Source organism: Diceros bicornis, chromosome 18 (genome assembly GCF_020826845.1).
Source record: "Diceros bicornis minor isolate mBicDic1 chromosome 18, mDicBic1.mat.cur, whole genome shotgun sequence".
In the NCBI taxonomy this organism is placed as follows: domain Eukaryota; kingdom Metazoa; phylum Chordata; class Mammalia; order Perissodactyla; family Rhinocerotidae; genus Diceros; species Diceros bicornis.
In genome coordinates, this window is record NC_080757.1 from 47,684,161 (window position 1) to 47,708,724 (window position 24,564).

The 24,564-nt window shown below is 38.8% G+C and overlaps 1 protein-coding gene across 2 annotated transcripts; it reads right to left on the reverse strand.

Moving 5' to 3' along the window:
- Window positions 1-1,209: 1,209 nt before the first annotated feature.
- NOL11 (nucleolar protein 11) lies at window positions 1,210-23,360 on the reverse strand. 2 transcript variants are annotated; one of them, XM_058561397.1, is made up of 18 exons: window positions 23,202-23,359; window positions 21,665-21,778; window positions 21,480-21,536; window positions 19,955-20,103; window positions 18,250-18,307; window positions 17,323-17,467; window positions 14,945-15,133; window positions 13,379-13,455; window positions 11,669-11,792; window positions 11,073-11,161; window positions 10,513-10,587; window positions 9,667-9,851; window positions 9,396-9,521; window positions 8,765-8,977; window positions 8,253-8,331; window positions 6,901-6,993; window positions 1,836-1,943; window positions 1,210-1,675 (listed from the first exon to the last, which is right to left on the reverse strand). In XM_058561397.1, exons 1-18 carry the CDS (start codon window positions 23,340-23,342, stop codon window positions 1,559-1,561), a joined length of 2,139 nt encoding a protein of 712 aa, XP_058417380.1. In that variant the 5' UTR covers window positions 23,343-23,359; the 3' UTR covers window positions 1,210-1,558. The 2 variants fall into 2 exon arrangements, with proteins under 2 accessions (XP_058417380.1, XP_058417381.1); XM_058561398.1 differs by lacking the exon at window positions 6,901-6,993 and having other exon boundaries at window positions 23,202-23,360.
- Between the last annotated feature and the right edge of the window lie 1,204 nt (window positions 23,361-24,564).

Consider the following 24,564-nt stretch of genomic DNA (forward strand, 5'->3'; position numbering starts at 1 on the left):
GTCAGTCTGTGATTTGACTACCACTGAATTTCAGATGCTCATCTTGTTTTCTCTGGTTGAAAGAATTCACAAAGCAATCTGAGATTTGTCTCGTAATTGTGGGTTCTTATAAATAAAATCATAAACACCTCAGAATCTAAAAAGTGTGAAAATCCTGAATAATCTTAAACCCTCATAAACTGAATCTCTAAATGATAAAATACACTCAAAATTCTTAAGAAAAAGCTTAGGAACCCACGATTTTATAATGTCTGGATGTCTGCAAGTAATTCTTAAATGACTGAGCAAAAAAAGATAAAAAGAAGATATACATTGTGGAAATCTGCATTTTTCATTTCTGCTGAGAAGCACTGTAATGTCTTAGTTTAAATTGTCTGAGCAAAAGGTCTCATTATATAAAGTGAACATGACTGTTAATATATGCTGTTATCTTTGGAATTTCTTTTCTTTAAGAACTAAAGAGTGATTAAGAATGACTGGGGAGAACCTGTTTGTTAGCTGCCATAGTTGTGACTGAAGTTTACATAGAATGTATAAACTAAAATGAAGCCTTTCTCTAACGCAAATTAAATTAAGCAATCAGGATTCTGTAAATCTGGGCTCTAGAATCACACTTGAACTTATATTTATGCACTGGAATTTACAGGAATTTTAAAAAAATATTGTAACCTTTCAAGTTAAAACAGGTTGCAAAATGATTTATTCAGTAGAAACTTTCATAGCTTAGAAATGTTTCAAATCACTTTTGGGAAACTTAATTCATCACCTGAAAGAGTGATTTCACTCTTAACAAAAATAAATTTGAGTTTATCTTCAAGAAACAAAAGCATCCATTTCTTCTACATAAAATCTTTCACTTATCCTAAATCAAAAGAGTTAAAAACTGAAAAGTCTATGGCCAATCAACCTATAACACTGTTTTCAGAAGAGACGTTTTTACTATTCGGTAATGCATTTTTATAACCCAAATTATCAACTAATCATAGAGGTAATCTCAGGGATAATGTACAGAAACACGTATTGTTCAACCCTTAGGTATGTAAGGTGAGTGGAATTAGGTAAAGAACGGGAGAAAATGTCAGAAGATAAGCACACGCCCGTACAAGGACCCCTCCCTGCTCTGCTTGTGGCATTGATCTCTTCCGCCACTCACGAGACCAGATGAGCTGAGACACCTCTGACTCTGATAAAACTACATTCTCCCTAGGATCACTGTTTCAATGGTGATTTTTTATTAAAAGAACTATTCAAAACACACGATAAGAAATTAGACTTTTATCAATACACAAATAAGTTTACTTAAAATCAGCTCAGTTACATATTTTTAAAAAGTTTCAGAACCTCTCCCCACCAATGTCCATAAACTACAATAGGTTCACATGAAACCTGCAGTCCGACCTAGGACTAGCATCAATAAGTGATGCTCCAGGTACTCGCTGTCACATTTCTCTTGTCACTGACAGACAGTCACAAACAAAACACATCTCTTGCCTGGATGAGTAGGAAGAATTCACATAAAAGAGCTTCATAAAACATCTATGCAGGAGAACTGGTAATATCAGAAGAGTTCCAGCACTTCAATTGAATATAATTCTCGATTATTCTTCTCTTGATTTAATTTCTGTAGCTCACGAAAACTTACTTCAATCTTGTTGAGCTCGGAACAAATGCAGATCTAAGGAAAAAGGTTTCAGCATAACTTTTACCATAATGTCTACATATAAATCCTCCATGATTACTTATAACTATTCCAAGAAAAAATTTTAAGAATAAATTATAATTTAGGCGATACTTGGGTACAAACAGAATTCAGTATATATCAAATAATCACACACCTGGGATTTCACAAACTTGTAAAGACTTAACAGTAGCCTTTTTGCTTCTGGTATCATTACTACAACAGTAAAATTAGCATCTAGAAGTAGGCATATCCAATCCATAATCTAAAGATAAATAAGAAAAGGAAAGTTAAGATTTTAAATATAAGTTTAGGTTAGCTCATTTTACAAAGTCCATTTTTATATCAAACATTTATAAGAAAAATAAATCTTCTTTATAAAAGTCTGAACATTTTAGTTTAGAGATGGAGGAATTTCTAAGCAATATAAAAAGGCTCTTTCCTGTTTTTATACTTACTTAATAAGCATAATTAGATCTTTTTCATAGGAATAATCAGTAAAAACAAAGCCAGAGTGACATTTAATCCAAGAGAGAGTTAGTACTTGTCTTTTTATTTAAAAAAACCTTTTTTTGATAATTATTTGCAGTTACAAAAAAAGAACTCACTTATCTCGTATTCTGAAATATACACTAGGACCCAAGAATAGGGTGTTGTTATAGGAGAGTTACTGTGAACTAAAATAAAATTATTACTACCCATTTATTAAAGTATCCTATGTAGTTCTCCATCTTCAAATGGTGTAGTTAACATGCAAATATCACTGTCATGGGAAAGCATTAATGAAATCAATTATCCATTTGGGGGGAGTGGGGAAAGATGATCCTTATGAAATTCCTTACGCCAAAATAAATCTACTATGTATCAAAGAGTTAAACACAGAAAAGGAAACCATGAATGTATTAGGGAAAAACAGGGTGGCTATTTTTATACTCTTAGAGTAGGAAGGGCCTTAAGCATCACATAGGCCATAAAGAAGCCATAAGGGAAAAGCTTAATAATTCTGATAGCATAAAAATTAAAACTTATCAGTGGCAAACATTACACTGAAGAGAATCAGACAAGTGATAGGAAAAAAGTATTCATAAAATATTTGATAGAAAAAGGCTAATTTCCTTAATATACAAAGAATTCTTTAAAATCCAAAAAGAAGAAGACAGGAAATGCAACAGGAAAATGGACAAAGAACTCAACTAGGCAGTTCATGAAAAGGAATATAAATAGGCAAGACAAGATGGTCCACTTCTCTCATTATCAAAGAAATGCAAATTACAATAAAGCACCATTTGTTACCCAACTGACTGGCAAAGAGTAAGGCCTCAGACCTTGGTGGCAGTAGTGCCTATTGTCACAACCCTTTGGAAAGGTAATCAGACATTTAATTAAAAATACATGCACCCTTTATCTAGTAATTTCACTTAAGAGAATTTATCCAATAGGAATTCTTTCATAAATATACAAAGATAACTGTACAAAGATTTTCACTGACAGTTTGTTCACGATAGCAAAAAAAACTATAAACAACTTAAGTCAATCAATGGGGGGGCTGGCCCCGTGGCTTAGCGGTTAAGTGCGCGCGCTCCGCTGCTGGCAGCCCAGGTTCGGATCCCGGGCGCACGCCGACGCGCCGCTTCTCCGGCCATGCTGAGGCGGCGTCCCACATACAGCGACTGGAAGGATGTGCAGCTGTGACATACAACTATCTACTGGGGCTTTGGGGGAAAATAATAAATAAATTAAAAAATTAAAAAAAAAATCAATAGGGGACTGACAAATAAATTAAAATTTTCCATAAAATGGAATAGTATGCAGTGGTTAAAAAGAATTAAGCAGATGTATATGTACTGGTCCAGAAAATGTCTAAAACAGTGTTGAGCGAAAAAAACGCACTACAGAATAGCATGCATACTGTGATCTAACTTGTGTTAGAAAGACAAGAGAAAGATAAGTTAGTGTACAGGCATACCTCACTTGATTGTGCTTCGCTTTACTGCACTTCATAGATACTGCATTTTTTTACAAATTGAAGGTTTATGACAACTTTGTGTCAAGCAAGTCTCTGGGAGCCATCTTTCCAACAGCATTTGCTCACTTCGTGTCTCTGCGTCACATTTTGGTAATTCTTGTAATATTTCAAAATTTTTCATTATTATTATATTTGTTATGGTGATCTGTGATCAGTGATCTTTGATGATACTATTGAAATTATTTTGGGGCACCACACACCTCATTATATAAAGTGAGCACGACAGTGAACTTATTGATAAATGCTGTGTGTGTTCTGACTGCTCCACTAGCCAGCCATTCCTGTCTCTCCCTCTCCTCAGGCCTCCCTATTCTCTGAGACACGACAATATTGAAATTAGGGCAATTAATAACCCCACAATGGGGCCGGCCCGGTGGCTTAATGGTTGAGTGCGCGCGCTCCGCTGCTGGCGGCCCAGGTTCAGATCCCAGGTGCGCACCGACGTACCGCTTCTCCGGCCATGCTGAGGCCGCGTCCCACGTGCAGCAACTGGAAGGATGTGCAACTATGACATACAACTATCTACTGGGGCTTTGGAGGAAAAAATAAATAAATAAATAAAATTATAATAACCCCACAATGGCCTCTAAGTGCTCAAGTGAATAGAAGAGTCACAAGTCTCTCACTTTAAATCAAAAGCTAGAAATGAGTAAGCTTAGTGAGGAAGGCATGCTGAAAGCCAACAGGCTGAAAGCTAGGCCTCTTGCACCAGTTTGCTGAGTTGTGAATGCAAAGGAAAAGTCCTTGAAGGAAACTAAAAGTGCTACTCCAAAGAACGCACGACTGATAAGAAAGCGAAACAGCCTTATTGCTGATATGGAGCAAGTTATAGTGGTCTGGGTAGAAGATCAAACCAGCCACAACATTCCCTTAAATCAAAGTCTAATCCAGAGCAAGGCCCTAACTCTCTTCAACTCTACGAAAGCTGAGAGAGGTGAGGAAGCTACAGAAGAAAAGTCTGAAGCTAGCAGAGGTTGGTTCTTGAGGTTTAAGGAAAGAAGCCGTCTCCATAACATAAAAGTGCAAGATGAAGCAGCAAGTGCTGATGTAGAAGCTGCAGCAAGGTATCCAGACCTAGCTAAGATAATTAATGAAGCTGGCTACACTAAACAACAGATTTTCAACGTAGATGAAACAGTCTTATATTGGAAGATGCCATCTAGGACTTTCATAGCTAGAGAGAAGTCAATGCCTGGCTTCCAAGTTTCAAAGGAGTCTGACTGACTCGCTTATTAGGGGGCTAACGCAGCTGGTGACGTGAACTTGAAGCCCATGCTCATTTACCATTCTGAAAATCCTAGGGCCCTTAACAATTATGCTAAATCTACTCTGCCTGTGCTCTATAAATGGAACAACAAAGGCTGGATGACAGCACATCTGTTAACAACATGGTTTACTGAATAGTCTAAGCCCACTGTTGAGACCTAGTGTTCAGAAAAAAAGATTCCTTTCAAAATATTACTGCTCATTGACAACGCCGCTGGTCACCCAAGAGCTCTGACAGAGATGTACAAGATTAATGTTTTCATGCCTGCTAACACAATAACCATTCTGCAGCCAAAGGATCAAGGAGTAATTGTAACCTACAAATCTTACTATTTAAGAAATACATTTCCAGGGGCCAGCTCCATAGTGTGGTGGTGAAGTTTGGCGCATTCCCCTTTGGCGGCCAGGGTTCTGATCCCAGGCACAGACCTACACCACTTGTCAGCCACACTATGGCGGCAACCCACATATAGAGTAGAGGAAGACTGGCACGGATGTTAGCTTAGGGCCAATCTTCCTCAGCAAAAAACGAGGAAGACTGGCAACAGGTATTAGCTCAGGGCTAATCTTCCTCAAGCAAAAAAAAAAAAAGCAAGATTGGCAATAGATGTTAGTTCAGGGCCAATCTTCCTCAGCAAAAAAAAACAAAAAAGAAATAAATTTTGTAAGGCTATAGCTGCCATAGATAATGATTCTTCTGATGGATCTGGGCAAAATCAATTGAAAACCTTCTAGAAAGGAGTCACTATTCCATATGCCATTAAGAATATTTGTGATTCATAGGAAGAGGTCAAAATAACAAAACAGGAAGAAGTTGATTCCAACCTTCATGGATGACTGAGGGGTTCAAGACTTCACTGGAGGAAGTAACCACAGATGTGGTGGAAATAGCAAGAGAACTAGAATTAGAAGTGGAGCCTGAAGATGTGACTGAATTACTGTAATCTCATGATAAAACTTTTAACAAATGAGGAGTTGCCTTTTATGGATGAGCAAAGAAAGTGGTTTCTTGAGACGGAATCTACTCTGATGAAGATGCTGTGAAGACCGTTAAAATGACAACAAAGGATTTAGAGTATTACATAAATTTAATTGATAAAGCAGGGCCGGCCCCGTAGCTTAGCGGTTAAGTGCACGCACTCCGCTGCTGGTGGCCCGGGTTCGGATCCTGGGCGCGCACCGATGCACCACTTCTCCGGCCATGCTGAGGCCGTGTCCCACATACAGCAACTAGAAGCATGTGCAGCTATGATGTACAACTATCTACTGGGGCTTTGGGGAGGAAAAAAAAAAAAATTAACTACTTAAAAATATTTTAACTTATTTTTTAAAATGAAAACAGTCAAATTATGTATTTGAAATACTTAATTAGAAAACACATTCTTAAATCACAAGAATTTTTTTTTTTCTGCTGAGGAAGATTCGCCCTGAGCTAATATCCGCTGCCAATCTTCTGCTTTTTTTGTATGTGAGCCGCCACCAAAGCATGGACACTGACAGACGAGTGGTGTAGGTCCGCGCCCAGGAACCGAACCCAGGCCGCTGAAGTGAAGCATGCCAAACTTAACCACTAAGCCACTGGGGCTGGCCCACGATAAATTTTTTTTAATGTTTCCAACAGTTTCTCAAGTAAATACTGTATTTAAACAGGGTTTACCATGAGATTCTTTGAGAACACTTTTTCATTAATCTTCATTCTCTTATTCTTAAGAGATTATTAGGACACTTATTATCACTCTCTCCCAATGAGGCTAAGGAAATTCTTGAAAAGAGTCACAATAAAGAATCAGGAATTTACGATCAATTAAATTTGTAATATAGAATTGTGGTTCTAAAAATCTACCTACTAAATTGAGAGATCCTGTATATAATCTTTTTTTTCCCCCCAGATTTTCCCCAGCTCCAGATCAAAGTAAAAAATTTATCTCACCTGGTTCAGGGTTGGAGGGTGTATTCCAGGAAGTGTCATAGTAGCATTTTCACTACACTTTAGATAAAGGAAATACAAATACTGGAGAAATAGCTGGGTGGGAGGGGAAAAAGAGCAATTTATCACTTTCATAGAAAAGTTTTCCTCTATATATAAAGCAAAGAGATTGGAAAGGATTTTAAGAGACTATTGAATTTAATTATACAGTAGTCCCCCATCATCCCACAGGGGATACGTTCCAAGACCCCCAGTGGATGCCTGAAACCTCGGATAGCACCAAAACCTATACGGTCAGGCGCCGCATCACACTAACGTTTCAGTCAACAACAGACCGCATATACGACGGTGGTCCCATAAGATTAGTACCACACAGCCTAGTGTGTAGCGGGCTATGTCATCTAGGTTTGTATAAGTACACTCTATGATGTTCGCACAACCAAATCACCTAACAACACATTTCTCAGAATGTATTCCTGTCGTTAACTGATGCATGACTGTATATAGTGTTTTTTCCTATACATACGTATCTATGATAAAGTTTAATTTATAAATTAGGTACAGTAAGAGACTAACAAGAATAACTTCTCTTTAGTATATCCAGTATCACTACTCTTGCATTTTGAGGGCACTATTAAGTAAAATAAGGGTTACTTTAACACAAGCACTGCAATACCACGACAGCTGATCTGATAACCAAGAGTGACTAACAGGCAGGTAGCACATACAGCATGAATACAATGGACAAAGGGATGATTGACAGCCCAGGTGGGACAGAGTGGAACAGCGTGAGATTTCATAAAGCTACTCAGAACAGCATGCAATTTAAAACGTATAAATTGTTTATTTCTGGAATTTTCCATTTAACATTTTCAGACTGCAGCTGACTGCGGGTAACTGAAACTGTGGAAAGCGACAGTGCGGATAAGGGGAGACTACTGTACATTAATCAAATACGCCAGACATCTGGGGACACAAAAATGAATAAAATGCAGTCCTTGCCATCAATGAGGAGTTCATCTGGTTTGGGAGGAGTGGGTGGGGAGCTTATACTGTTGTAAATAAAAAGTAGAGAAGAGAAAATCCTTTTCTGGGCAATACCTTTTAGTTTCTACTCATTTATAACTTAGACAGATTAACCTGGCCTTCAGTCCTGGCACCAGGAACATGCCAAGGTCTGACTCCCAAAAATCATTCTCATCTCCTAGGCACAGTTTTTCACCATGAGAGCCGGGAAACCTCTTACTCACATGAAAAAACTTGATAACGTTTTGAATGCCCTAAAAGCTGGTTAGAGTTAAGCAGCAAAATTTAAACCAGAAATAAAATTTTATAGGATCTGTAAGAACACTTACAGTGGTATGCTGTGCTGAGATGTCTTTCAAGTGAGGCAGAAGAAATGTTTCGCTATATGCTGAATGAAGAATTGCATTTCTAGTTAGGAATAAAGGAAAATCTTATTTCAATAAATAAAGACTATTGTCCTGAAATTATAATTCCCTTCCCCAATTATATTTTTCTGAATTTATACAAAAGTTTTACTTTTCTAGAAGAACTCTATCACTGAATATTTTCCTAATCTCTAGAGATCTAGAATATTTCACTATTATAAATAATTGGTATTTATTCAGAATACTAATTTTTAGAATTGAGAGCTTCTACCTTAGTACAGCTTCTTAAACAAGAAAACAGGTTTAAGTAATTTGTTTGAATATAGCATTGAACATAATCCATTTTCAAGCAGAAACTGAAAAAATCGAAAAGAGAAAAAAAATACCTTCAATTATCTAAATACTCCTTAGTTATTGCTTGGCATTTGACTGTGTCCCGGAAAGAGACAATATAAGGGAACTGTTTCAAAGGATACAGTAGAGCTGCTCTTTTTGGTATCACAGGGCAGGAGGTGGTCTCCTCTGCTGCAGCCTGAGGCTTTTCTTGATGACCATTGTCTTCTTCAGCACTGAGGCCGTTCTGAAGAACTGCAGTTTGCTTTTCCATCTCCTCATCTTGTGTAGTATCACTATAGTCAGAAACTGACTCCATACTGATGTCTGTTTCTTGAAGACTGTCATCACCAATGCTGTCACGTGAATTGAAAGCAAGAAACCAATTCTTATCACCACTTAAACTTCTGGAAAAATTTTATTTTCTAAGCAATCAAAGTTTTAGAAATCAAATAATGTAATAGATTAAAAATGTAGTGAAAGGGGGCCAGCCTAGTGGCTAGTGGTTAAGTTCACACACTCTGGTTCAGCAGCCCGGGGTTCGCGGGTTCAGTTCCCGGGCACAGACCTACGCACTGCTTATCAAGCCATGCTGCGGCAGCATCCCACATATAAAGTAGAAGATGGGCACGGATGTTAGCCCACGGCCAATATTCCTCAGCAAAAAGAGGAGGATTGGCAACAGATGTCAGCTCAGGGCTAATCTTCCTCACCAAAAAAAAAAAAAAAACAAAAGATGCAGTCAAGGAACAGGACCATTGCTTTCTAACTTACCTCAAGAAAATTTTTAAGCAAGTGCAGGTGACTGATTCAGGAACGTCAGGGAACTGCTGTAGACAGAGCTGTAACATCTGTACATCCGTCTTTTCTACGGCAACCTCCATTAAGCCAGGGCACAAGCTAAGACACAAAAACACGAATCACTTTTAAGAAAAATCTCGATTGCAAATAATTTATAAGCTTTTTCAGAGTGTGAAAATTAGAAATGTAAAAAACAAGCTCAAAAGAGGTACATATGTAAAGTTTGGTGTACAGAAACATTTACCTGTAAGAAAGCATATGCGTTTGAATAAGCTGCATCAGAGAGTTCCGAGGATAAAATGACGGTTCTGCTTTACATCTTCCTAGAAGTCCCGTTACTATGTCCCCAATAACAGTCTGAAAGTCAGGTGTCCGCTTAATAGCCAAAAATTTACGTAGTTCTACTTCAATGTGTTTTTCTGAATCTTTCTGAAAGGGCAGAAGTAAAGAGTTCAGTCTGGTAACATCAACAAATGTCACTCTGAACTTAAAAGTTCCTAGTTCAACATTTTCTGAAATCACTGACAGTATCCACGTACTCCTCTCAAACTCTCAAACATACAATTTGCTGCACAAAGACAAACTGCAAAGAGAAAAAAAAACAATTCAAGGGTTTAGAAATCAAAATCTTTAAGAGGCTAAATTACAAACATATTCAAAGCAAAGCTGAATGAGATATAAGGCCACCACCATCACATCGAACTCACAAAATGCTTAGTGAGAGTCAAATAAGCCCAAGTACTGGCTCACTCCAACAACCTTAAGATACTATATGAATGTTAGCTATAGCTATAAAAATGATCATAAGGGCCAGCCTCAGTGGCCTACTGGTTAAGTTCAGCGCGTTCTGCTTCGGCGGCCTGGGTTCAGTTCTTGGGTATGGACCTACACCACTTGTCTGTCAGTGGCCATGCTGTGGCAGCAGCTCACTTACAAAACGAGGAAGACTGGCAACAGATGTTAGCTCAGGGCGAATCTTTCTCAGCCAAAAAAAAAAAAGATCATAAAAATAAGGTAGAATGAAAAGTAGATGAGATTTTTTTTAACCACTTGAGTTGATTTCTCATATTTTTAATATTTCTTCATTTACCTTTATGGTTGATAAAAGTTGTTCGGATGCTGGAACCTCTGGCTGTACACTCACTTCAATTTTCCTTCTCCTTAACTAGAATTAAGTAAGTTGATTAGGATTTCAAAACAATACAAAAGATCTAATGTACATTTAGAAGAATATGAAATGTCCCAAAGAGACTAGCACACTTTTGCTCTAATTACAAACTTTTTTTAATGGTTTAATTTTGTTATAGTGAAAAGCGTGTTTATTTCAACTTTTAACGTAAATATCTTTAAGATTTTTTAGGATTTTGTTTTATAAACACAAAATCTCTATACTCAGGAAGGTATTATTACTAACTGCAAATTGGTTTGTTTTCACACCTGGGTCTTACACACACTCATAAAAATTAACTACTAGACTACATGTGCCATTTTTGGATAAAGACTGTCAGGTGACTGGGTTCAAGCTTCAAAGTGCCCTATCATTAAGACCAAAGCTATAAGAATTGTATAGATATGAATCATTAAGATAATCAGCCTTTTTCTGTTTTTCACCATTTGCACTAACACTTCTACTTCGACTACCAAACTTACGACTCTCTTTGATGGCTCTGAGTCCTGGACTCCAAGTCCATATCCTTGAGATGTTTCCCAGTTTACAAAATGAGGCATGGGGTGACTGCCTAAGAAAACACAAATACACAATTTCTGGAATTCTTTGACCTATTGGCATTTACCCAACCAATCAAAGAACAATACAAAACAACCACTCGTGCACAATTCAACAGAGACTTTAAAGTCCATTTAACTCTACTGATAACCTCAGATCAGTAAATCATAATATAGTAAAAGGCTACGTGCCCAGCAACTATTAAGCCAAGAGATGAGGCCATTGGTAAATCAGGGAGGGTAGAAGCACAACTGATTTTGTCTGGGGGACTCTCCCACTGCCCCTAAAGTCAGAAAAACACTGGTGTTCAAAACACAGTGTAACTCTTCGGCCTGCAGCAGTACCTGCAATGTGGACTATTCCCAAGGGAGCTACCTGGGTCAAGGAAATTTCAATGAACAGTGGCAGATTTCAACATTAAGAACAGGCTCTGCAAATTGATGGCTATGGAAATCTACATATCAAAGTAGAAGTTAATAAAATGGTTTAGAGTAATAAAACAAACATTTAAGTTTCCTACCTAGATCTTGACTATGCTTGAGTTTTCCAAGAGCACCTGCTAATGATGACACTTCACACTTGTATGGAATTACAGTTAGAAATTTTCCATGTAGCATAAACAAATTTTCCCCATAATACCAGAGCTACAAAAAAAGTTATCAAAAATGTAAGCAATTTTTTTCTCTTCTAAGATCTAATTTAACAAATGCATATAACTTATAGTGTGAGCAATCTTAACATAACACAAAAGGACAAGGCAAAAGTTAAGCAACTTCCCAGAATAATCTCATATGTTCCACTTATTGAGGTAGGTTTACACAGCTCTGATTTTTGCCCGTGTCTGAATGAAACATAATTTAAAGGACACTTTCAACTCATAAAAATCTCATCAATATATACACTGAAAATGAACTCTTCAAAACTAACAGTCGGGCCGGCCCCGTGGCTTAGCAGTTAAGTGCGCGCACTCCGCTACTAGCAGCCTGGGTTCGGATCCCGGGCGCGCACTGACGCACTGCTTCTCCAGCCATGCTGGGGCCGCGTCCCACATACAGCAACTAGAAGGATGTGCAACTATGACATACAACTATCTACTGGGGCTTTGGGGGGAAAAAAAAAGGAGGAGGATGGGCAATAGATGTTAGCTCAGGGCCTGTCTTCCTCAGCAAAAAAAGGAGGAGGATTGGCATGGATGTTAGCTCAGGGCTGATCTTCCTCACAAAAAACAAAAAAACTAACAGGCATCATTACACGTCAATTAACATGATAATTACCAAGGCTACTGTAACATGGGCAAACTGTTATGATGTACTAAACAAAAAAGGCAGAATTTAACATTGTTTCTATCTTATGATTCCAATTATAAAATTATAATAGTAAGACAGGTATATGGACAAAAAGCTTAAAGGAACATGGGAAAAACAAAGTTTGTTAGAGCAGTGGAATTGTGAGTGGTTAATTTCGTTAAAATTATTTGTTTAAATATAAATTAGAATTAAACTGTATGTTGATAAATCTAGTCTCCTTATCCTCTAATTACAATTATTAACGACATCCCTTGATTTACATTTTATTTGTATATGAATATTCATTCACTAAACCACCAAAACCTATTGAGCACCTTTGCTAGGCACTGAAGATGCACTGGGGAACAAAACAGACAAGGACCTCTGCCTTCTGCCCATTTACAGTCTGGTCAGCTCAAATTTTAATTCTTAAGTATTTTTATGTAATTCCATGATAATGTTTAACATATAACCTAAAAGACTATTTTATTAGGAAAAGTAACAGCCCTGGGGTATATAGTTCAAAATACAAACATAAAAAGATCAAACCAAAGAGCAGCTAAAAACAAAAGTTTCATTAATTTATAATAGCTAATTGTTCTCCCCTGATCTAAAATTAGCTATAATTTAGTCTTTTGAAGTGGCCTGTAGTCTTTGTTCTGTAAGATGGTTCTTTTGGACATTAGTCAGCCATCTTCCCCCTTGCTAGCAAGCTGTAATAAAACCCTTTCTCTCTTACCAAAAAAAAAAAATAACAAACATACAGAAACTATTAAAACAATAACCAAATTAAATATAACCTTGCAGGTAAAAAATATTACTTAATTTACTTTAACCAAAAACTGCCAAAATATTTATATCCAAAGAGGTGTCCCCTCTTACAGTATATTTATCAGGCACAAAAATAACTAAATTTTAAGAAATCCCTGAGTGCAAAAACTTACTTGACCGCTGGTCCCTTGTGATAACTCTTTCGAAGTCTGTAGTGTCTGAAATTTTGTGTTCCATATAGAGAGGCATTCTATAAAATAAGACATACAAATTCAGAAGTCATCCCAGGTATAAATATATGATGCTCTTTGGTTGGGGGCAGAGTAGAGTCATAGTTAAACATGCAAATCTTATAAGTATAAAAATGAGTAATGTAGACAGTGATTGCCACAGAAATCCAAAGAAATGAGATCTCATGACAACCAATGGACATATGCGGGAGCAGGGGGTATATGGGATATCTGTGTACTTTCCCCTCAATTTTGGTATGAACTTTGAACTGCTCTAAAAAAATAAGGTCTTAATAATAAATACGCGGATATGGAAAGATCTCTACGATATCTCAGGTAAGGGAATAAATGAGGTGCACAACAGTGTGTATGGTATGCTACCATTGTGTAAAAAGAAAGATTTAGCAGTATTTGCTTGTATATGTATTAAAAAAACTCTGGAAAGAGACATAGGCAACTCTAATAGTGGTTACTAGGTTTTCTGGGGGTTGAGGAGGATCCAGGAAGAGGGAAGTTGGGGGTTGAGAGGGGAGAAGCACAGCATGGTAAAGTGGTTAAGAACCACTTAAGAATGGTGAGGTACATGGCATAACAGAGTCAGCCTGCTTGGGTTGAATCCTGGTTCTACTACTTAGTTACCTAACACCTCAGCTTCCTGATTTGTAAAACAGAGATGATAATAACTGTACTTTCTCTCATAGGGTTGTTGGAGGATTAAATGATACAAATAATGAGTAATATAAGTAAAATGACTGGCACAAGACAGTTATGCCATAACTATCTTAATTAGTGGGAGAAACAGAACAAAGTACACAGGTGAGAATGGGCATATCAAGTTTGTAGTCAATAGGGAGCCTGGCCTGAACAAAGCAGAGAGTTCTTGCTCCAAAACTGGGAGACGAGATTGGAAAAGGAGGATGGGGTCCAGACTGTGGAGAGACCTAAACGTTGAACCACAGATTCTCAGTTTTCTAGTGTAGGCTAGGAGACCCCAATCTTGCACTGGCCAGGAACAACTGTGTTCTTTGTGATAGACTACAACTCTGTGGGTGGAGGGGTGTTTGGGGACGAGGAGGTGAGATGATGATGAGAATCCTCCTCTGAAGTCAAAAAGCATACTAGTAGTCCCCGAATTTCAAGCTGTCCAAGTCCAGATGGATTTCCATTCTGCTGAAATGTTGCCAAGCTATGAATTCAATCCTCTACTGCAAGGCTTACCAATGTTTCAAAGGCCTAGAGGCTGGCATGGATATTCGCAGTTTCTATTTCTTTTAAGACATTAGTCATGAGCAAGGTAGTATACAAGGAAATGTTTTAGAAAAATTAACCAATGCGGGATGAAATCAAAGTCCTATTCAAGAAGAATTAAGAAGCTACAAAAATAATTTGAGTGTGGTGATAATGAGAATGAATTAGGGTGGTAATACACAAGTAAAAAAGAGAAAACTAAAAGGTACATTTTGAAGGAAAAGATCCAAAGGATTTCTTAATTGACTGGATTTCAGTTACCCTTAGAAGCCGGCAGTGGTGGTCCCAGGACCGCCACATGATCTCGATCCAGCATAGTGAGTGCAACACCATTCCGAGCATTACCAGACACCACAGCCTTGAGCAACAGTGATCTAACCACCCTCTGATTTTTTTCTGGGTCATTCGGACGTATTGGTATCAAGGTTTCATATATACATCCATCAGAGCCTGTTGGAAACAAGTATTTGTTGTTCATTATTGGATAAAGGACAGTTCTATATCTGTTATAGTTAAATGCACTAGGTTGTTTACAACATTTTATCAACGTGATACAGGATCCAACCAGAAAAATAAACAAAAGTAACAATCACATCACTCTGTTTTCCCATAAAGAATATACTACAAATCTAAAATTGAGGCAGGAGGAGTATTAATAAAAATCTTAGTAAGAAATGTCATAACAGCCAAGAAATAAATACTGTAAAACCTGTAATAACGTAAAATATGAGAGGGGATTGCCAGGAACACAATCTAGTCATTGAAAGGATATATCTCTCATTAGAAATTAATTAGTATTCTGGTCTATACATTACATTTCTTATTACTCCATCACCCTGAAAACCATAAGAAATTGCTGTTTTTTGTAGGTCAAATTTTGGCAATTTCATGTGGTTCTAGCTACGTTACATGAAGATTTTATGACCCTTTGGTTCAGACTCTCTTACTTCAATGTTCAATAAGCTAAAACATAATTCACAAACTTCCATTTAACAATATATATGTCCTATAGGTAAAACTTTTAAAAAAACAGTTCCTCTAAAGCAAAGGCATTAAGTGGATTCCAATGACTTCCAGATATGACAAATGATGGGAGCCTTTTTCTTTTTTTTTTTTGTGAGGACGATCAGCCCTGAGCTAACAGCCGTGCTAATCCTCCTCTTTTTGCTGAGGAAGACCGGCTCTGAGCTAACATCTATCGCCAATCCTCCTCCTTTTTTTTTTCTCCCCAAAGCCCCAGTAGATAGTTGTATGTCATAGTTGCACATCCTTCTAGTTGCTGTATGTGGGACGCGGCCTCAGCATGGCCGGAGAAGCGGTGCGTCGGTGCGCGCCCAGGATCTGAACCTGGACTGACAGTAGCGGAGCGCGCACTTAAACCTCTAAGCCACGGGGCCGGCCCTGGGAGCCTTTTTCTTAATAGCCATTGCAAACATCTGCACACTGAAAAACTTCACAAAGATTTTTAGTTGTAATAACATGGAAATGTTTCCAAAATATTGTTTGTTTTTCACTCACTTAACCTTCTCAAAATAACTTCCAAAGAAGCCATAAAAGGCAGAGGGGAGAGAATACCACAAAGGCATTTTTTTTTCTTCTGAATGCATAAGAATAGGGTTATACTTCAGACCATCACATAGACATAAACTCCAAGGCATTAAAAAAATCTTAAGGGGCCGGTCCCATGGCGTAGTGGTTAAGTTAGGCACACTCCACTTCGGTGGCCCGGGTTCACAGGTTCAGATCCTGGGTGTGGACCTACACTGCTCATCAGCCATGCTGTGGTGGCAACCCACATACAAAATAGAGGAGGACTGGTACAGATGTTAGCTCAGGGCGAATCTTCCTCAAGCAAAAAAAGAGGAAGACTGGCAGCAGAGGTTAGCTCAGGGCGAATCTTCCTCAGCAAAAAAAAAAAAAAAAAAAAAAAAATCATAAAATGCCAGCTGGCATAGGCCAAGACTGCTCTGTTAGTCTTTTTTTTTTTTTTTTAATAATTTTTTATTTAGTTAGTTTTTCCCCCAAAGCCCCAGTAGATAGTTGTATGTCATAGTTGCACATTCTTCTAGTTGCTGTATGTGGGACGTGGCCTCAGCATGGCCGGAGAAGTGGTGCGTCGGTGGGAACCCGGGATCCAAACCCGGGCCGCCAGCAGTGGAGTGCGTGCACTTAACCGCTAAGCCACGGGGCCAGCCCTGTGAGTCTCCTTTTACCCACCTGTCTCTGTCATTGTTCAAAGAAGAGCACACTATATCTTAAGGTTGGAAAAGAGGATTGGAGGGGCCATTCAACACCAACGTTAGATATTTTCTAGTTCACTAATTACAATATCAAAGAACCTGGCCTTATTATGATCAAGATAAAAGGTGATTTTTCCTTTTTTATTGGTATTATATTATTACTTGTTGCTTATGATAAATTTTAAGACATAAAAGTTGCCTGCAGAGAACCACTGACCTAATGCATGACCAGACATGGCAAAGTGCAAAAAGTGAAGACATCAATGCTTGTAAGAAGGCATGCAAAGAGAAGTGCTGCAATGGAAAACAGCAAAAACCTAAGACTCTAACTCAAAAGAAACATGATCCTGTAATAGCCCTCTGTTTACAATCTCTGAAAGTTTAAAGAAAAATACTTACTTAATGACATTAAAGAGATGAATTTCCGATCCACAGACACAGTAAAACTCTGTATAACAGAATTTTCTTCTTGTCCAAGTAAGAGTGTGTATTTACTTAAGACATTTGAGTTAAACATTTGTACATAAGCAAAGTAATTTCCACACTGCAAAAAAAAAAAAAAAAAAAAAAGTTATTTTATTTAAAAAATATTCCCAGGGGCTGGCCTGGTGGCATAGTGGTTAAGTTAGCACCCTTCACTTTGGCAGCCCAGGGTTTGCAGGTTCAAATCCCAGGCCCGGACCTACGTACTGCCTATCAAGCCACGCTGGGGGGGCATCCCATATAAAGTAGAGGAAGATGGGCATGGATGTTAGCCCAGGGCCAGTCTTCCTCAGCAAAAAGAAAAGGAAGAATGGCAACAGGTCTTAGCTCATGGCTAATCTTCCTCACCCAAAAAAAAAAAAAAAAAATTTCCCATTTCAACCAACTTTATTTAAATGTTAAAACCAGTGGGGAAAGGGGGATGGAGAGAGGACAAAAGAGGGACATTTGTAAGTGATGATGGAAACTAGACTTTTGGTGGTGAACACAATGTAGTCTACACAGAAGTCAAAATATAATGATATACACTTGAAATTTATATAACATTATAAACCAATGTTACCTAAAAATAAATAAATAAGTAAATAAATAAATAAATGAAACCACTTGTTGCCCCATTCTAATTATTTCAATGAGTGCTTAAAAACCTCTTGTCCAATTAAATTAAAAATGTTATAAAAATGTTTAATTTAGGCATAGAAATAATTATATCTAACACGTTTTTTAAGAGACAAAAAAAAAAAACCTTCTGAGAGAAATACTAAAGTCCAATTATAGTTTTAAAAATAATATAGGTGACTTTGAAATGTCACAAAATGGCCAGGAATTAAAGACATTACTTACTTTTTCAGTAATAAAAAGTAAAACAGGATGTCTAAATACCATGAAAAATTTTGTCCACCTAAAAAAAAAATAAAAAGAAACATTACAAAATGTCAAATCACCAGTTGAGAGAAACATATCATCAATCTAAGGGAATATCTTTCATTAAATATTTTTTAAGGCTGGCCCCGTGGCTTAGCGGTTAAGTGAGCGCGCTCCACTGCTGGCGACCCGGGTTCGGATCCTGGGCACGCACCGATGCACCGCTTCTCTGGCCATGCTGAGGCCGCGTCCCACATACAGCAACTAGAAGGATGTGCAGCTATGACATACAACTATCTACTGGGGCTTTGGGGGGAAAGAAATAAATAAATAAAATCTTTAAAAATATATATATATATTTTTTAGAGCCAAAGAGATATCAGAGAACACTTCATTCAGTGTTTCAAAATATATACCACAGGGAATTAGCAGGCACTTCTCTGTCAAATATATCTCTGGATTAAACGCAAGCTGCTGAACCCAGAATAATGTGAACTGTAAAGTTCCAAGGGGGAACCTGGGGTGATGCCAGTATGTAGCATTTCCCAAACTTATTTGACCGCCTCCTTCCCTTTTTTCAGAGTCACTTTTGGGACTAGTGTTCTGAGGAAAACACTAGGATCTCATCTGCTTCCTTTAAGTGACAGAGGGAACTGAGGCACAGGAAGGGTAAAGGGCTATAACCAAGGCTACACAGCCACTTTTTGGCAAAGTGGTGATTGGAACCCAGATCCTCTACCTATAACTTCTTGTCCCAAAGATTTCCTCCAAACACAGTTGCTCACACTTTACAAGCATTCAACAGGTCAGTCTAAGATGTAACTAGTCATTGTCCACATTGTTCACTTACTAAGTACAAGCTTTCACTTCCACTTTTAGAAATTTCGTTTGCATCAGGTGGACCTGGAGAGGCAGCAAGTTAACTGAACAAGAAATGTGATGAAACAGTGGGGACTGGAGAGATGTCTGAAATCATGAAATTTCCTTCTATCGTTTGGGTAAGTCATTTCCCTAGTTTTATTCCAGAATCTGGGAAAACAGAGGTCTCAAAGTACTGTTATGATTTCACTAACAACAAGATACACATTTCTTCAGGGGAAAGGGTTCTGACATTGGCAGTCAGGGAAATACGACAGAAACCAAGATTTTGGTCTGGTGGAATTACCTACTTTATCTTCAAATAACTGACTATCCAGTTCTCTGCCATTAGAACAGGACTCATATGACCCTACAGTTTCCTCAATCACCTATCACCCTGGAGGTTTCTGGGGGATATCATTTTGACCAACATCTTATAAATGGTTTTTAATTAGGTTACTTTTATTATGTTTATAACCAAAATACATTTTTTTTTTGTGAGGAAGATTAGCCCTGAGCTAACATCTGACACCAATTCCCCTCTTTTTGCTGAGGAAGACTGGCCCTGGGCTAACATACGTGCCCATCTCCCTCCACTTTACACGGGACACTGCCACAGCACGGCTTGACAAGGAGTGCATTGCTGCATGCCCGGGATTCGAACTTGTGAACCTCGGGCCGCCGAAGCGGAGCGTGCACATTTAATTGCTATACCACCGGGCCGGCCCTCAAAATACTTTTGAACAAGGCAAAAAGAATGTTATAAAAAACATGCAGAATGCATTTTCATTTTAGTAAAAATTCCCTTACAAGTACTGGAACTTACTTAATCACTTCTTCATCAGAGATAACAGTTTCAATTTTCTGCTGAGGCTCTGCAAGCAAGGCCTCTAAACCACGAACGGCACCTTCCTTGAATAGCACCAAGGGTTCTGTCCCCTGTATTGAATGTATCCTACACACGTCTGTCGACAACTAGAAGAACATAAGAATATTTCAATTTTTTTTCTAAAACAATTGCCACCTAATAGAATAAGGACACATATAGAAGGCTTATTTTTAAGGGACTGACTTGTTTTCATTTTGATTCAATCCTGTTTTATAACTATGTATTGTTCCAAAGTCAAATCTACAACATAAAATACACTCAGAAATCTAACTTTTGCTCCTATTCTCTTTACCCTGTCCCCTCCTCTCCCCCTTAAGTAATCATTTTTGGTTTATCATTCCACTGTGAATACTAGAGGTTGGGCTACAATCTGGGTCTCCCAAAACTGGAGGTGGAGAGAGGTACAAATAAAGTCACTGATGCAGAGTTACAAGCAGTTCTGGTGTTAGATAAAGACTGATGCCATAATTATAATTGTAGCCTGTAAACCTAAGAAAAGAAATTAACACCGCATATGGGATTAAAAAACAAACCCACTGTGTAACATTCAGAATGGTGTTACTGCAAGGTAAATGAAAAGACTGGAGCCAGGAGACAGCACAGCTAGCTGGCTAGAAGTTTCAAGGGTCTGGGTGATGACTGCCATTATATCTCAATCAGCTGTATTGTCAGCCACTTCTAAAATGTGCCAATTACATTTAGAATTAGACGTTATAACTGGAAGGAACTTTCGAGATTAACCTAGAGATCCTCACTGTATGAGAAAGAAAAAGTTAATTAACATATTTTAGGGGCCGGCCCCGTGGCTTAGCGGTTAAGTGCGAACGCTCCGCTGCTGGCGGTCCGGGTTCGGATCCCGGGGGCGCACCAACGCACCGCTTCTCCAGCCATGCTGAGGCCATGTCCCACATACAGCAACTAGAAGGATGTGCAGCGAAGACACACAACTATCTACTGGGACTTTGGGGGGAAAATAAATAAATAAATCAAATTATAAAAAAACAAACAAACATATTTTAGGTCCTTAGTAGAAAAGGCACAGTTAGTCACAGTTCTTTTTTTACTGCATTATGTGCCACTCTTAAAATGTATAATGCACGAAACTTGTAGGGTCTATTCTACCTAGCTTAAGAAAGAGAACAGTGAAGTTCACTTGTTCTCACAAGGGACACACACCACAAACATCAAAACTCACAGAAATAACTATAATTTATCATTCATGAATTACTTAAATTACTTAAACCCTTAATCTCATGACATAACAAAGTTTATATTTCCTAACATATTAACTCATGAATTGAGACATGTTACCAAAATAAACTGTAAGATAAGTAGAAGGAAAAACTGATTATAACCTTTACGCTCACTTTCATAGACCCATTAAGATACATAATATACTACGTTACAAATTATTCCATCTTAGCCATAAGACAAATAAATGTTGGAAAATCCAAAGACTTACTGTAGCTTTAAATACTTTATCCAGGTTTACATCTTCATTATTCCATATTCTCAAAACCTTAAAGCAAAACATAGAAGTTTAAAAAGTATTCCAATGTCCATTTACATATAATAAACACAAATAGTTTATAAATCAACATTGGATTTGTGTTGTACATATTATTACACAAAAGTTTAAAAACTCACCTTATTATCATGTACAACAATATACTCTCCGGTTTGAAAGTTGCACACAGCTGGACATGTTATAATTTGACCTTGTTTCACTGACCAGCTCCCCAAGGGTTTCTGGTCAGAAACCTAATGAAATTAAGAAAACATAATATTCAAAAAGTCAAGGTCAGACATTAAAAGCAAATAAATTTACAATAGAAACAAAAGAAGAAATCATTAAAATGATAGCATTTAACAAATTTTCTAAATTAAAAAAATAAGTAGTCACAAAAAGACAAATATTATACGATTCCACTTAAAACAGACAGTAGTATGGTGGGTGCCCGGGGCTGGCGGAATGGGGAGTTTTTGTTTAGTGGGTATGGAGTTTCAGTTTTTTGAGATGAAAAGAGTTCTGGAGATGGATGGTGGTAATCGCTGCACAACAATGTGAATGTACTTAAAACCCTGAACTGTACGTACACTTAAAAAAATGGTTAAGATAGTAAGTTTTATGTCATGTGTATTTTACTACAATTCAAAATTTTAAAAACTTTTAAAAACTAGTTAAAATGAAAATATAAATATAACTAAGTTCCTAAAACGAAAAGAAGATAAATTAATTAACAATACTTTGTGAATACTACATTTTAAAAAACTGAATCCATTGTGCCTTTGAACAGGGGCACGGGAAATTAAGGAGGGATAGCTGGGATCATGCCAATCCAATCAGCCACTGTACTCCTATACAGGAATTGCAAAATTTTAAGTCCACTTGACAGCCCAGGTGAAAAACCAAGTGTCATTGGAAGAGTCACAACAAGCAAACAGTATAGGGAACTCTTGGCAACCTGTTCCCCAAACTTCAAAGTGGACAGCCAGCTTCTTAAGGACATGTAAAACTATGTTCAGTAACCCAGACAAAAATAATAACTTTCTACGCAAAGCTGCTTATAAGGTGTGCGAGGCAGGCGTCAGGCAGAAAAGGGGGCGGGGCGTATAGATTTCCCGGGACTCAACTCCTGGACTCAGAGCGTGACCCATACTGGCCAACAGACAGATCACTCGGAATCAGGATTCCCACCAAGCTAAGAAAGCAAAAAACAAAACAAAAACCCACAAAACTTTTTTCCGCAAGGAGAGAGACGAACTGTATGGGCACAAGGCTAAACCCCCATTCCCCCCCTGTCAGCGTCATCCTCTCCCAGCCAACCAATCTCCCTTCAACCTTTTTGCGGGCAACTGGGGTGACAGAGAGCCCAGGAGGGGATCTGAGCAAGGCCCTCTCCAGGAGATCCTCAGCGAAACACAGGTTTCCTTTCCTTTCCGAGGCTAGCACACGTGCACTTAGACGCTCTGCCACCTGCAACTCGGAAATAAGCCTTTCTTTCCAGGAAAACAACCGAGTCAAATTCTAGACCTCACTCAGCGTCGCAGAGAGGCCAGGCCGGCTCTCCGCTAAGCCCGCTCCACGATCTCTTTCTGAAGCTGTGAGAAACCCGAGGCTCCGGCTCCGCGCTCAGACAGCGGCGAGACGGCAGCCGGGGTGCTCCGATCCTATCGCTCTCACCTTATAGAGGATGACGGTCCTGCCGCTGTCCGTCACTAGAAACTGGTCTGTTTTGTCGCTCTGCTCCACGCCTAGGAGTCCGTCAGGCCCGGCACCCAACGATACCGCAGACAACGTGAACTCCTCCTCCAGGGCTGCCATTTTGGGCAAACCTACAGACTGCCTCGCATCACTCCCAGCAGGCTTCGCGCTTTCTCTCGCGAGAACTAGGACCCCGACTGACGGGCACTCGCCGAACGAGAAACCTGCTCGCCGAGCCTGCGACCGCTGGCGGACGGAGAGGGCGCGCGGGTCCTGGAGTTTGCGTCTAGACTCCGCCCCCGAGGCCACGCCCCCACGCGTCCCGGATGTATTCTTGAGGCGGAGGCACCGGCGGGTGGGAGATTTCTTACCTGTTGGGTACTGAATCTGCTGCTCCTTATTCAGCTACCTATTTGAGAGGCTGAAGGATGGGCGTGGCGAGTGGCCAAATATGAATAAACCAGAGTTTTGTGGGGTTTTTTTTTTCACTTTAAGCGAACTCTCTAGGAATTCCTACCACAGCGTCATGGAACAATATGCCAAAGAAAAAATATTTCTGTCTTCAGATAAACTCTTACTAACATGCTGTACCTGGATGAGATGCTTAATTCCCCCTGCTTCTCAGAACCTGTAACAGATGTCTAGTCATTGCCGTCCAGGCCTCCCAGGTTGTCTCTCTCCGCTTGTTCTCTGAGCACGGGCCAGGAAGTCTCTTCAGCTCACAGGAAATTCAAACTTGTCTGATGAGGGTGAAGATAAGGGTCTCCTTGGGCACTTTTTGGCAAGACATCATTTCCCAGGGAGATTTCAAAGATAAACGTGACTGATTCAATCACTATTATAAAAAAAATTGAAAAAGATAAATTGTGCATGTTCTTAGGGAGAAATCATCTAAACAGACGATTACTAAATAAATGTGTATCCTGTGTTACATCATGTAGCAAAATGCCTCCACATCGGTGTAGATTAAGCATCTACACGGATTGCCTTGAGTGTGGAGTTTCCTCATGGACACAACATTACAACACTGGAGAAAGGAGAGTATTCAGCTATTGAGAAGGAATTTTTTTGTGTGTGAGGAAGATTAGCCCCGAGCTAACATCTGCTGGCAATCCTCCTCTTTTTGGTGAGGAAGATTGGCCCTGGGCTAACATCTGTGCCCATCTTCCTCTATTTTATATGTGGGACGCCTGCCACAGCATAGCTTGATAAGTGGTGCATAAATCCGTGCCTGGGATCCAAACCCGTGAACCTCAGGCCACTGAAGTGGAGCGTGCGAACGTAACCACTCTGCTATGGGGCCAGCCCCTATAAATTGTTAATAAGGCTACCAGGCCTTTTA

Excerpts from the sequence above, each read along its gene's own strand:
- NOL11 (XM_058561397.1), bottom strand. The coding sequence starts at position 23,342 with ATGGCAGCCCTGGAGGAGGAGTTCACGTTGTCTGCGGTATCGTTGGGT. Across the intron at positions 20,104-21,479 it reads ATAAAGTATTTAAAGCTACA|TTGTCGACAGACGTGTGTAG; the intron begins GTAAGTCTTTGG and ends ATGTTCTTCTAG. Across the intron at positions 18,308-19,954 it reads TCTGATGAAGAAGTGATTAA|GTGGACAAAATTTTTCATGG; the intron begins GTAAGTTCCAGT and ends TTTTTTTTTTAG.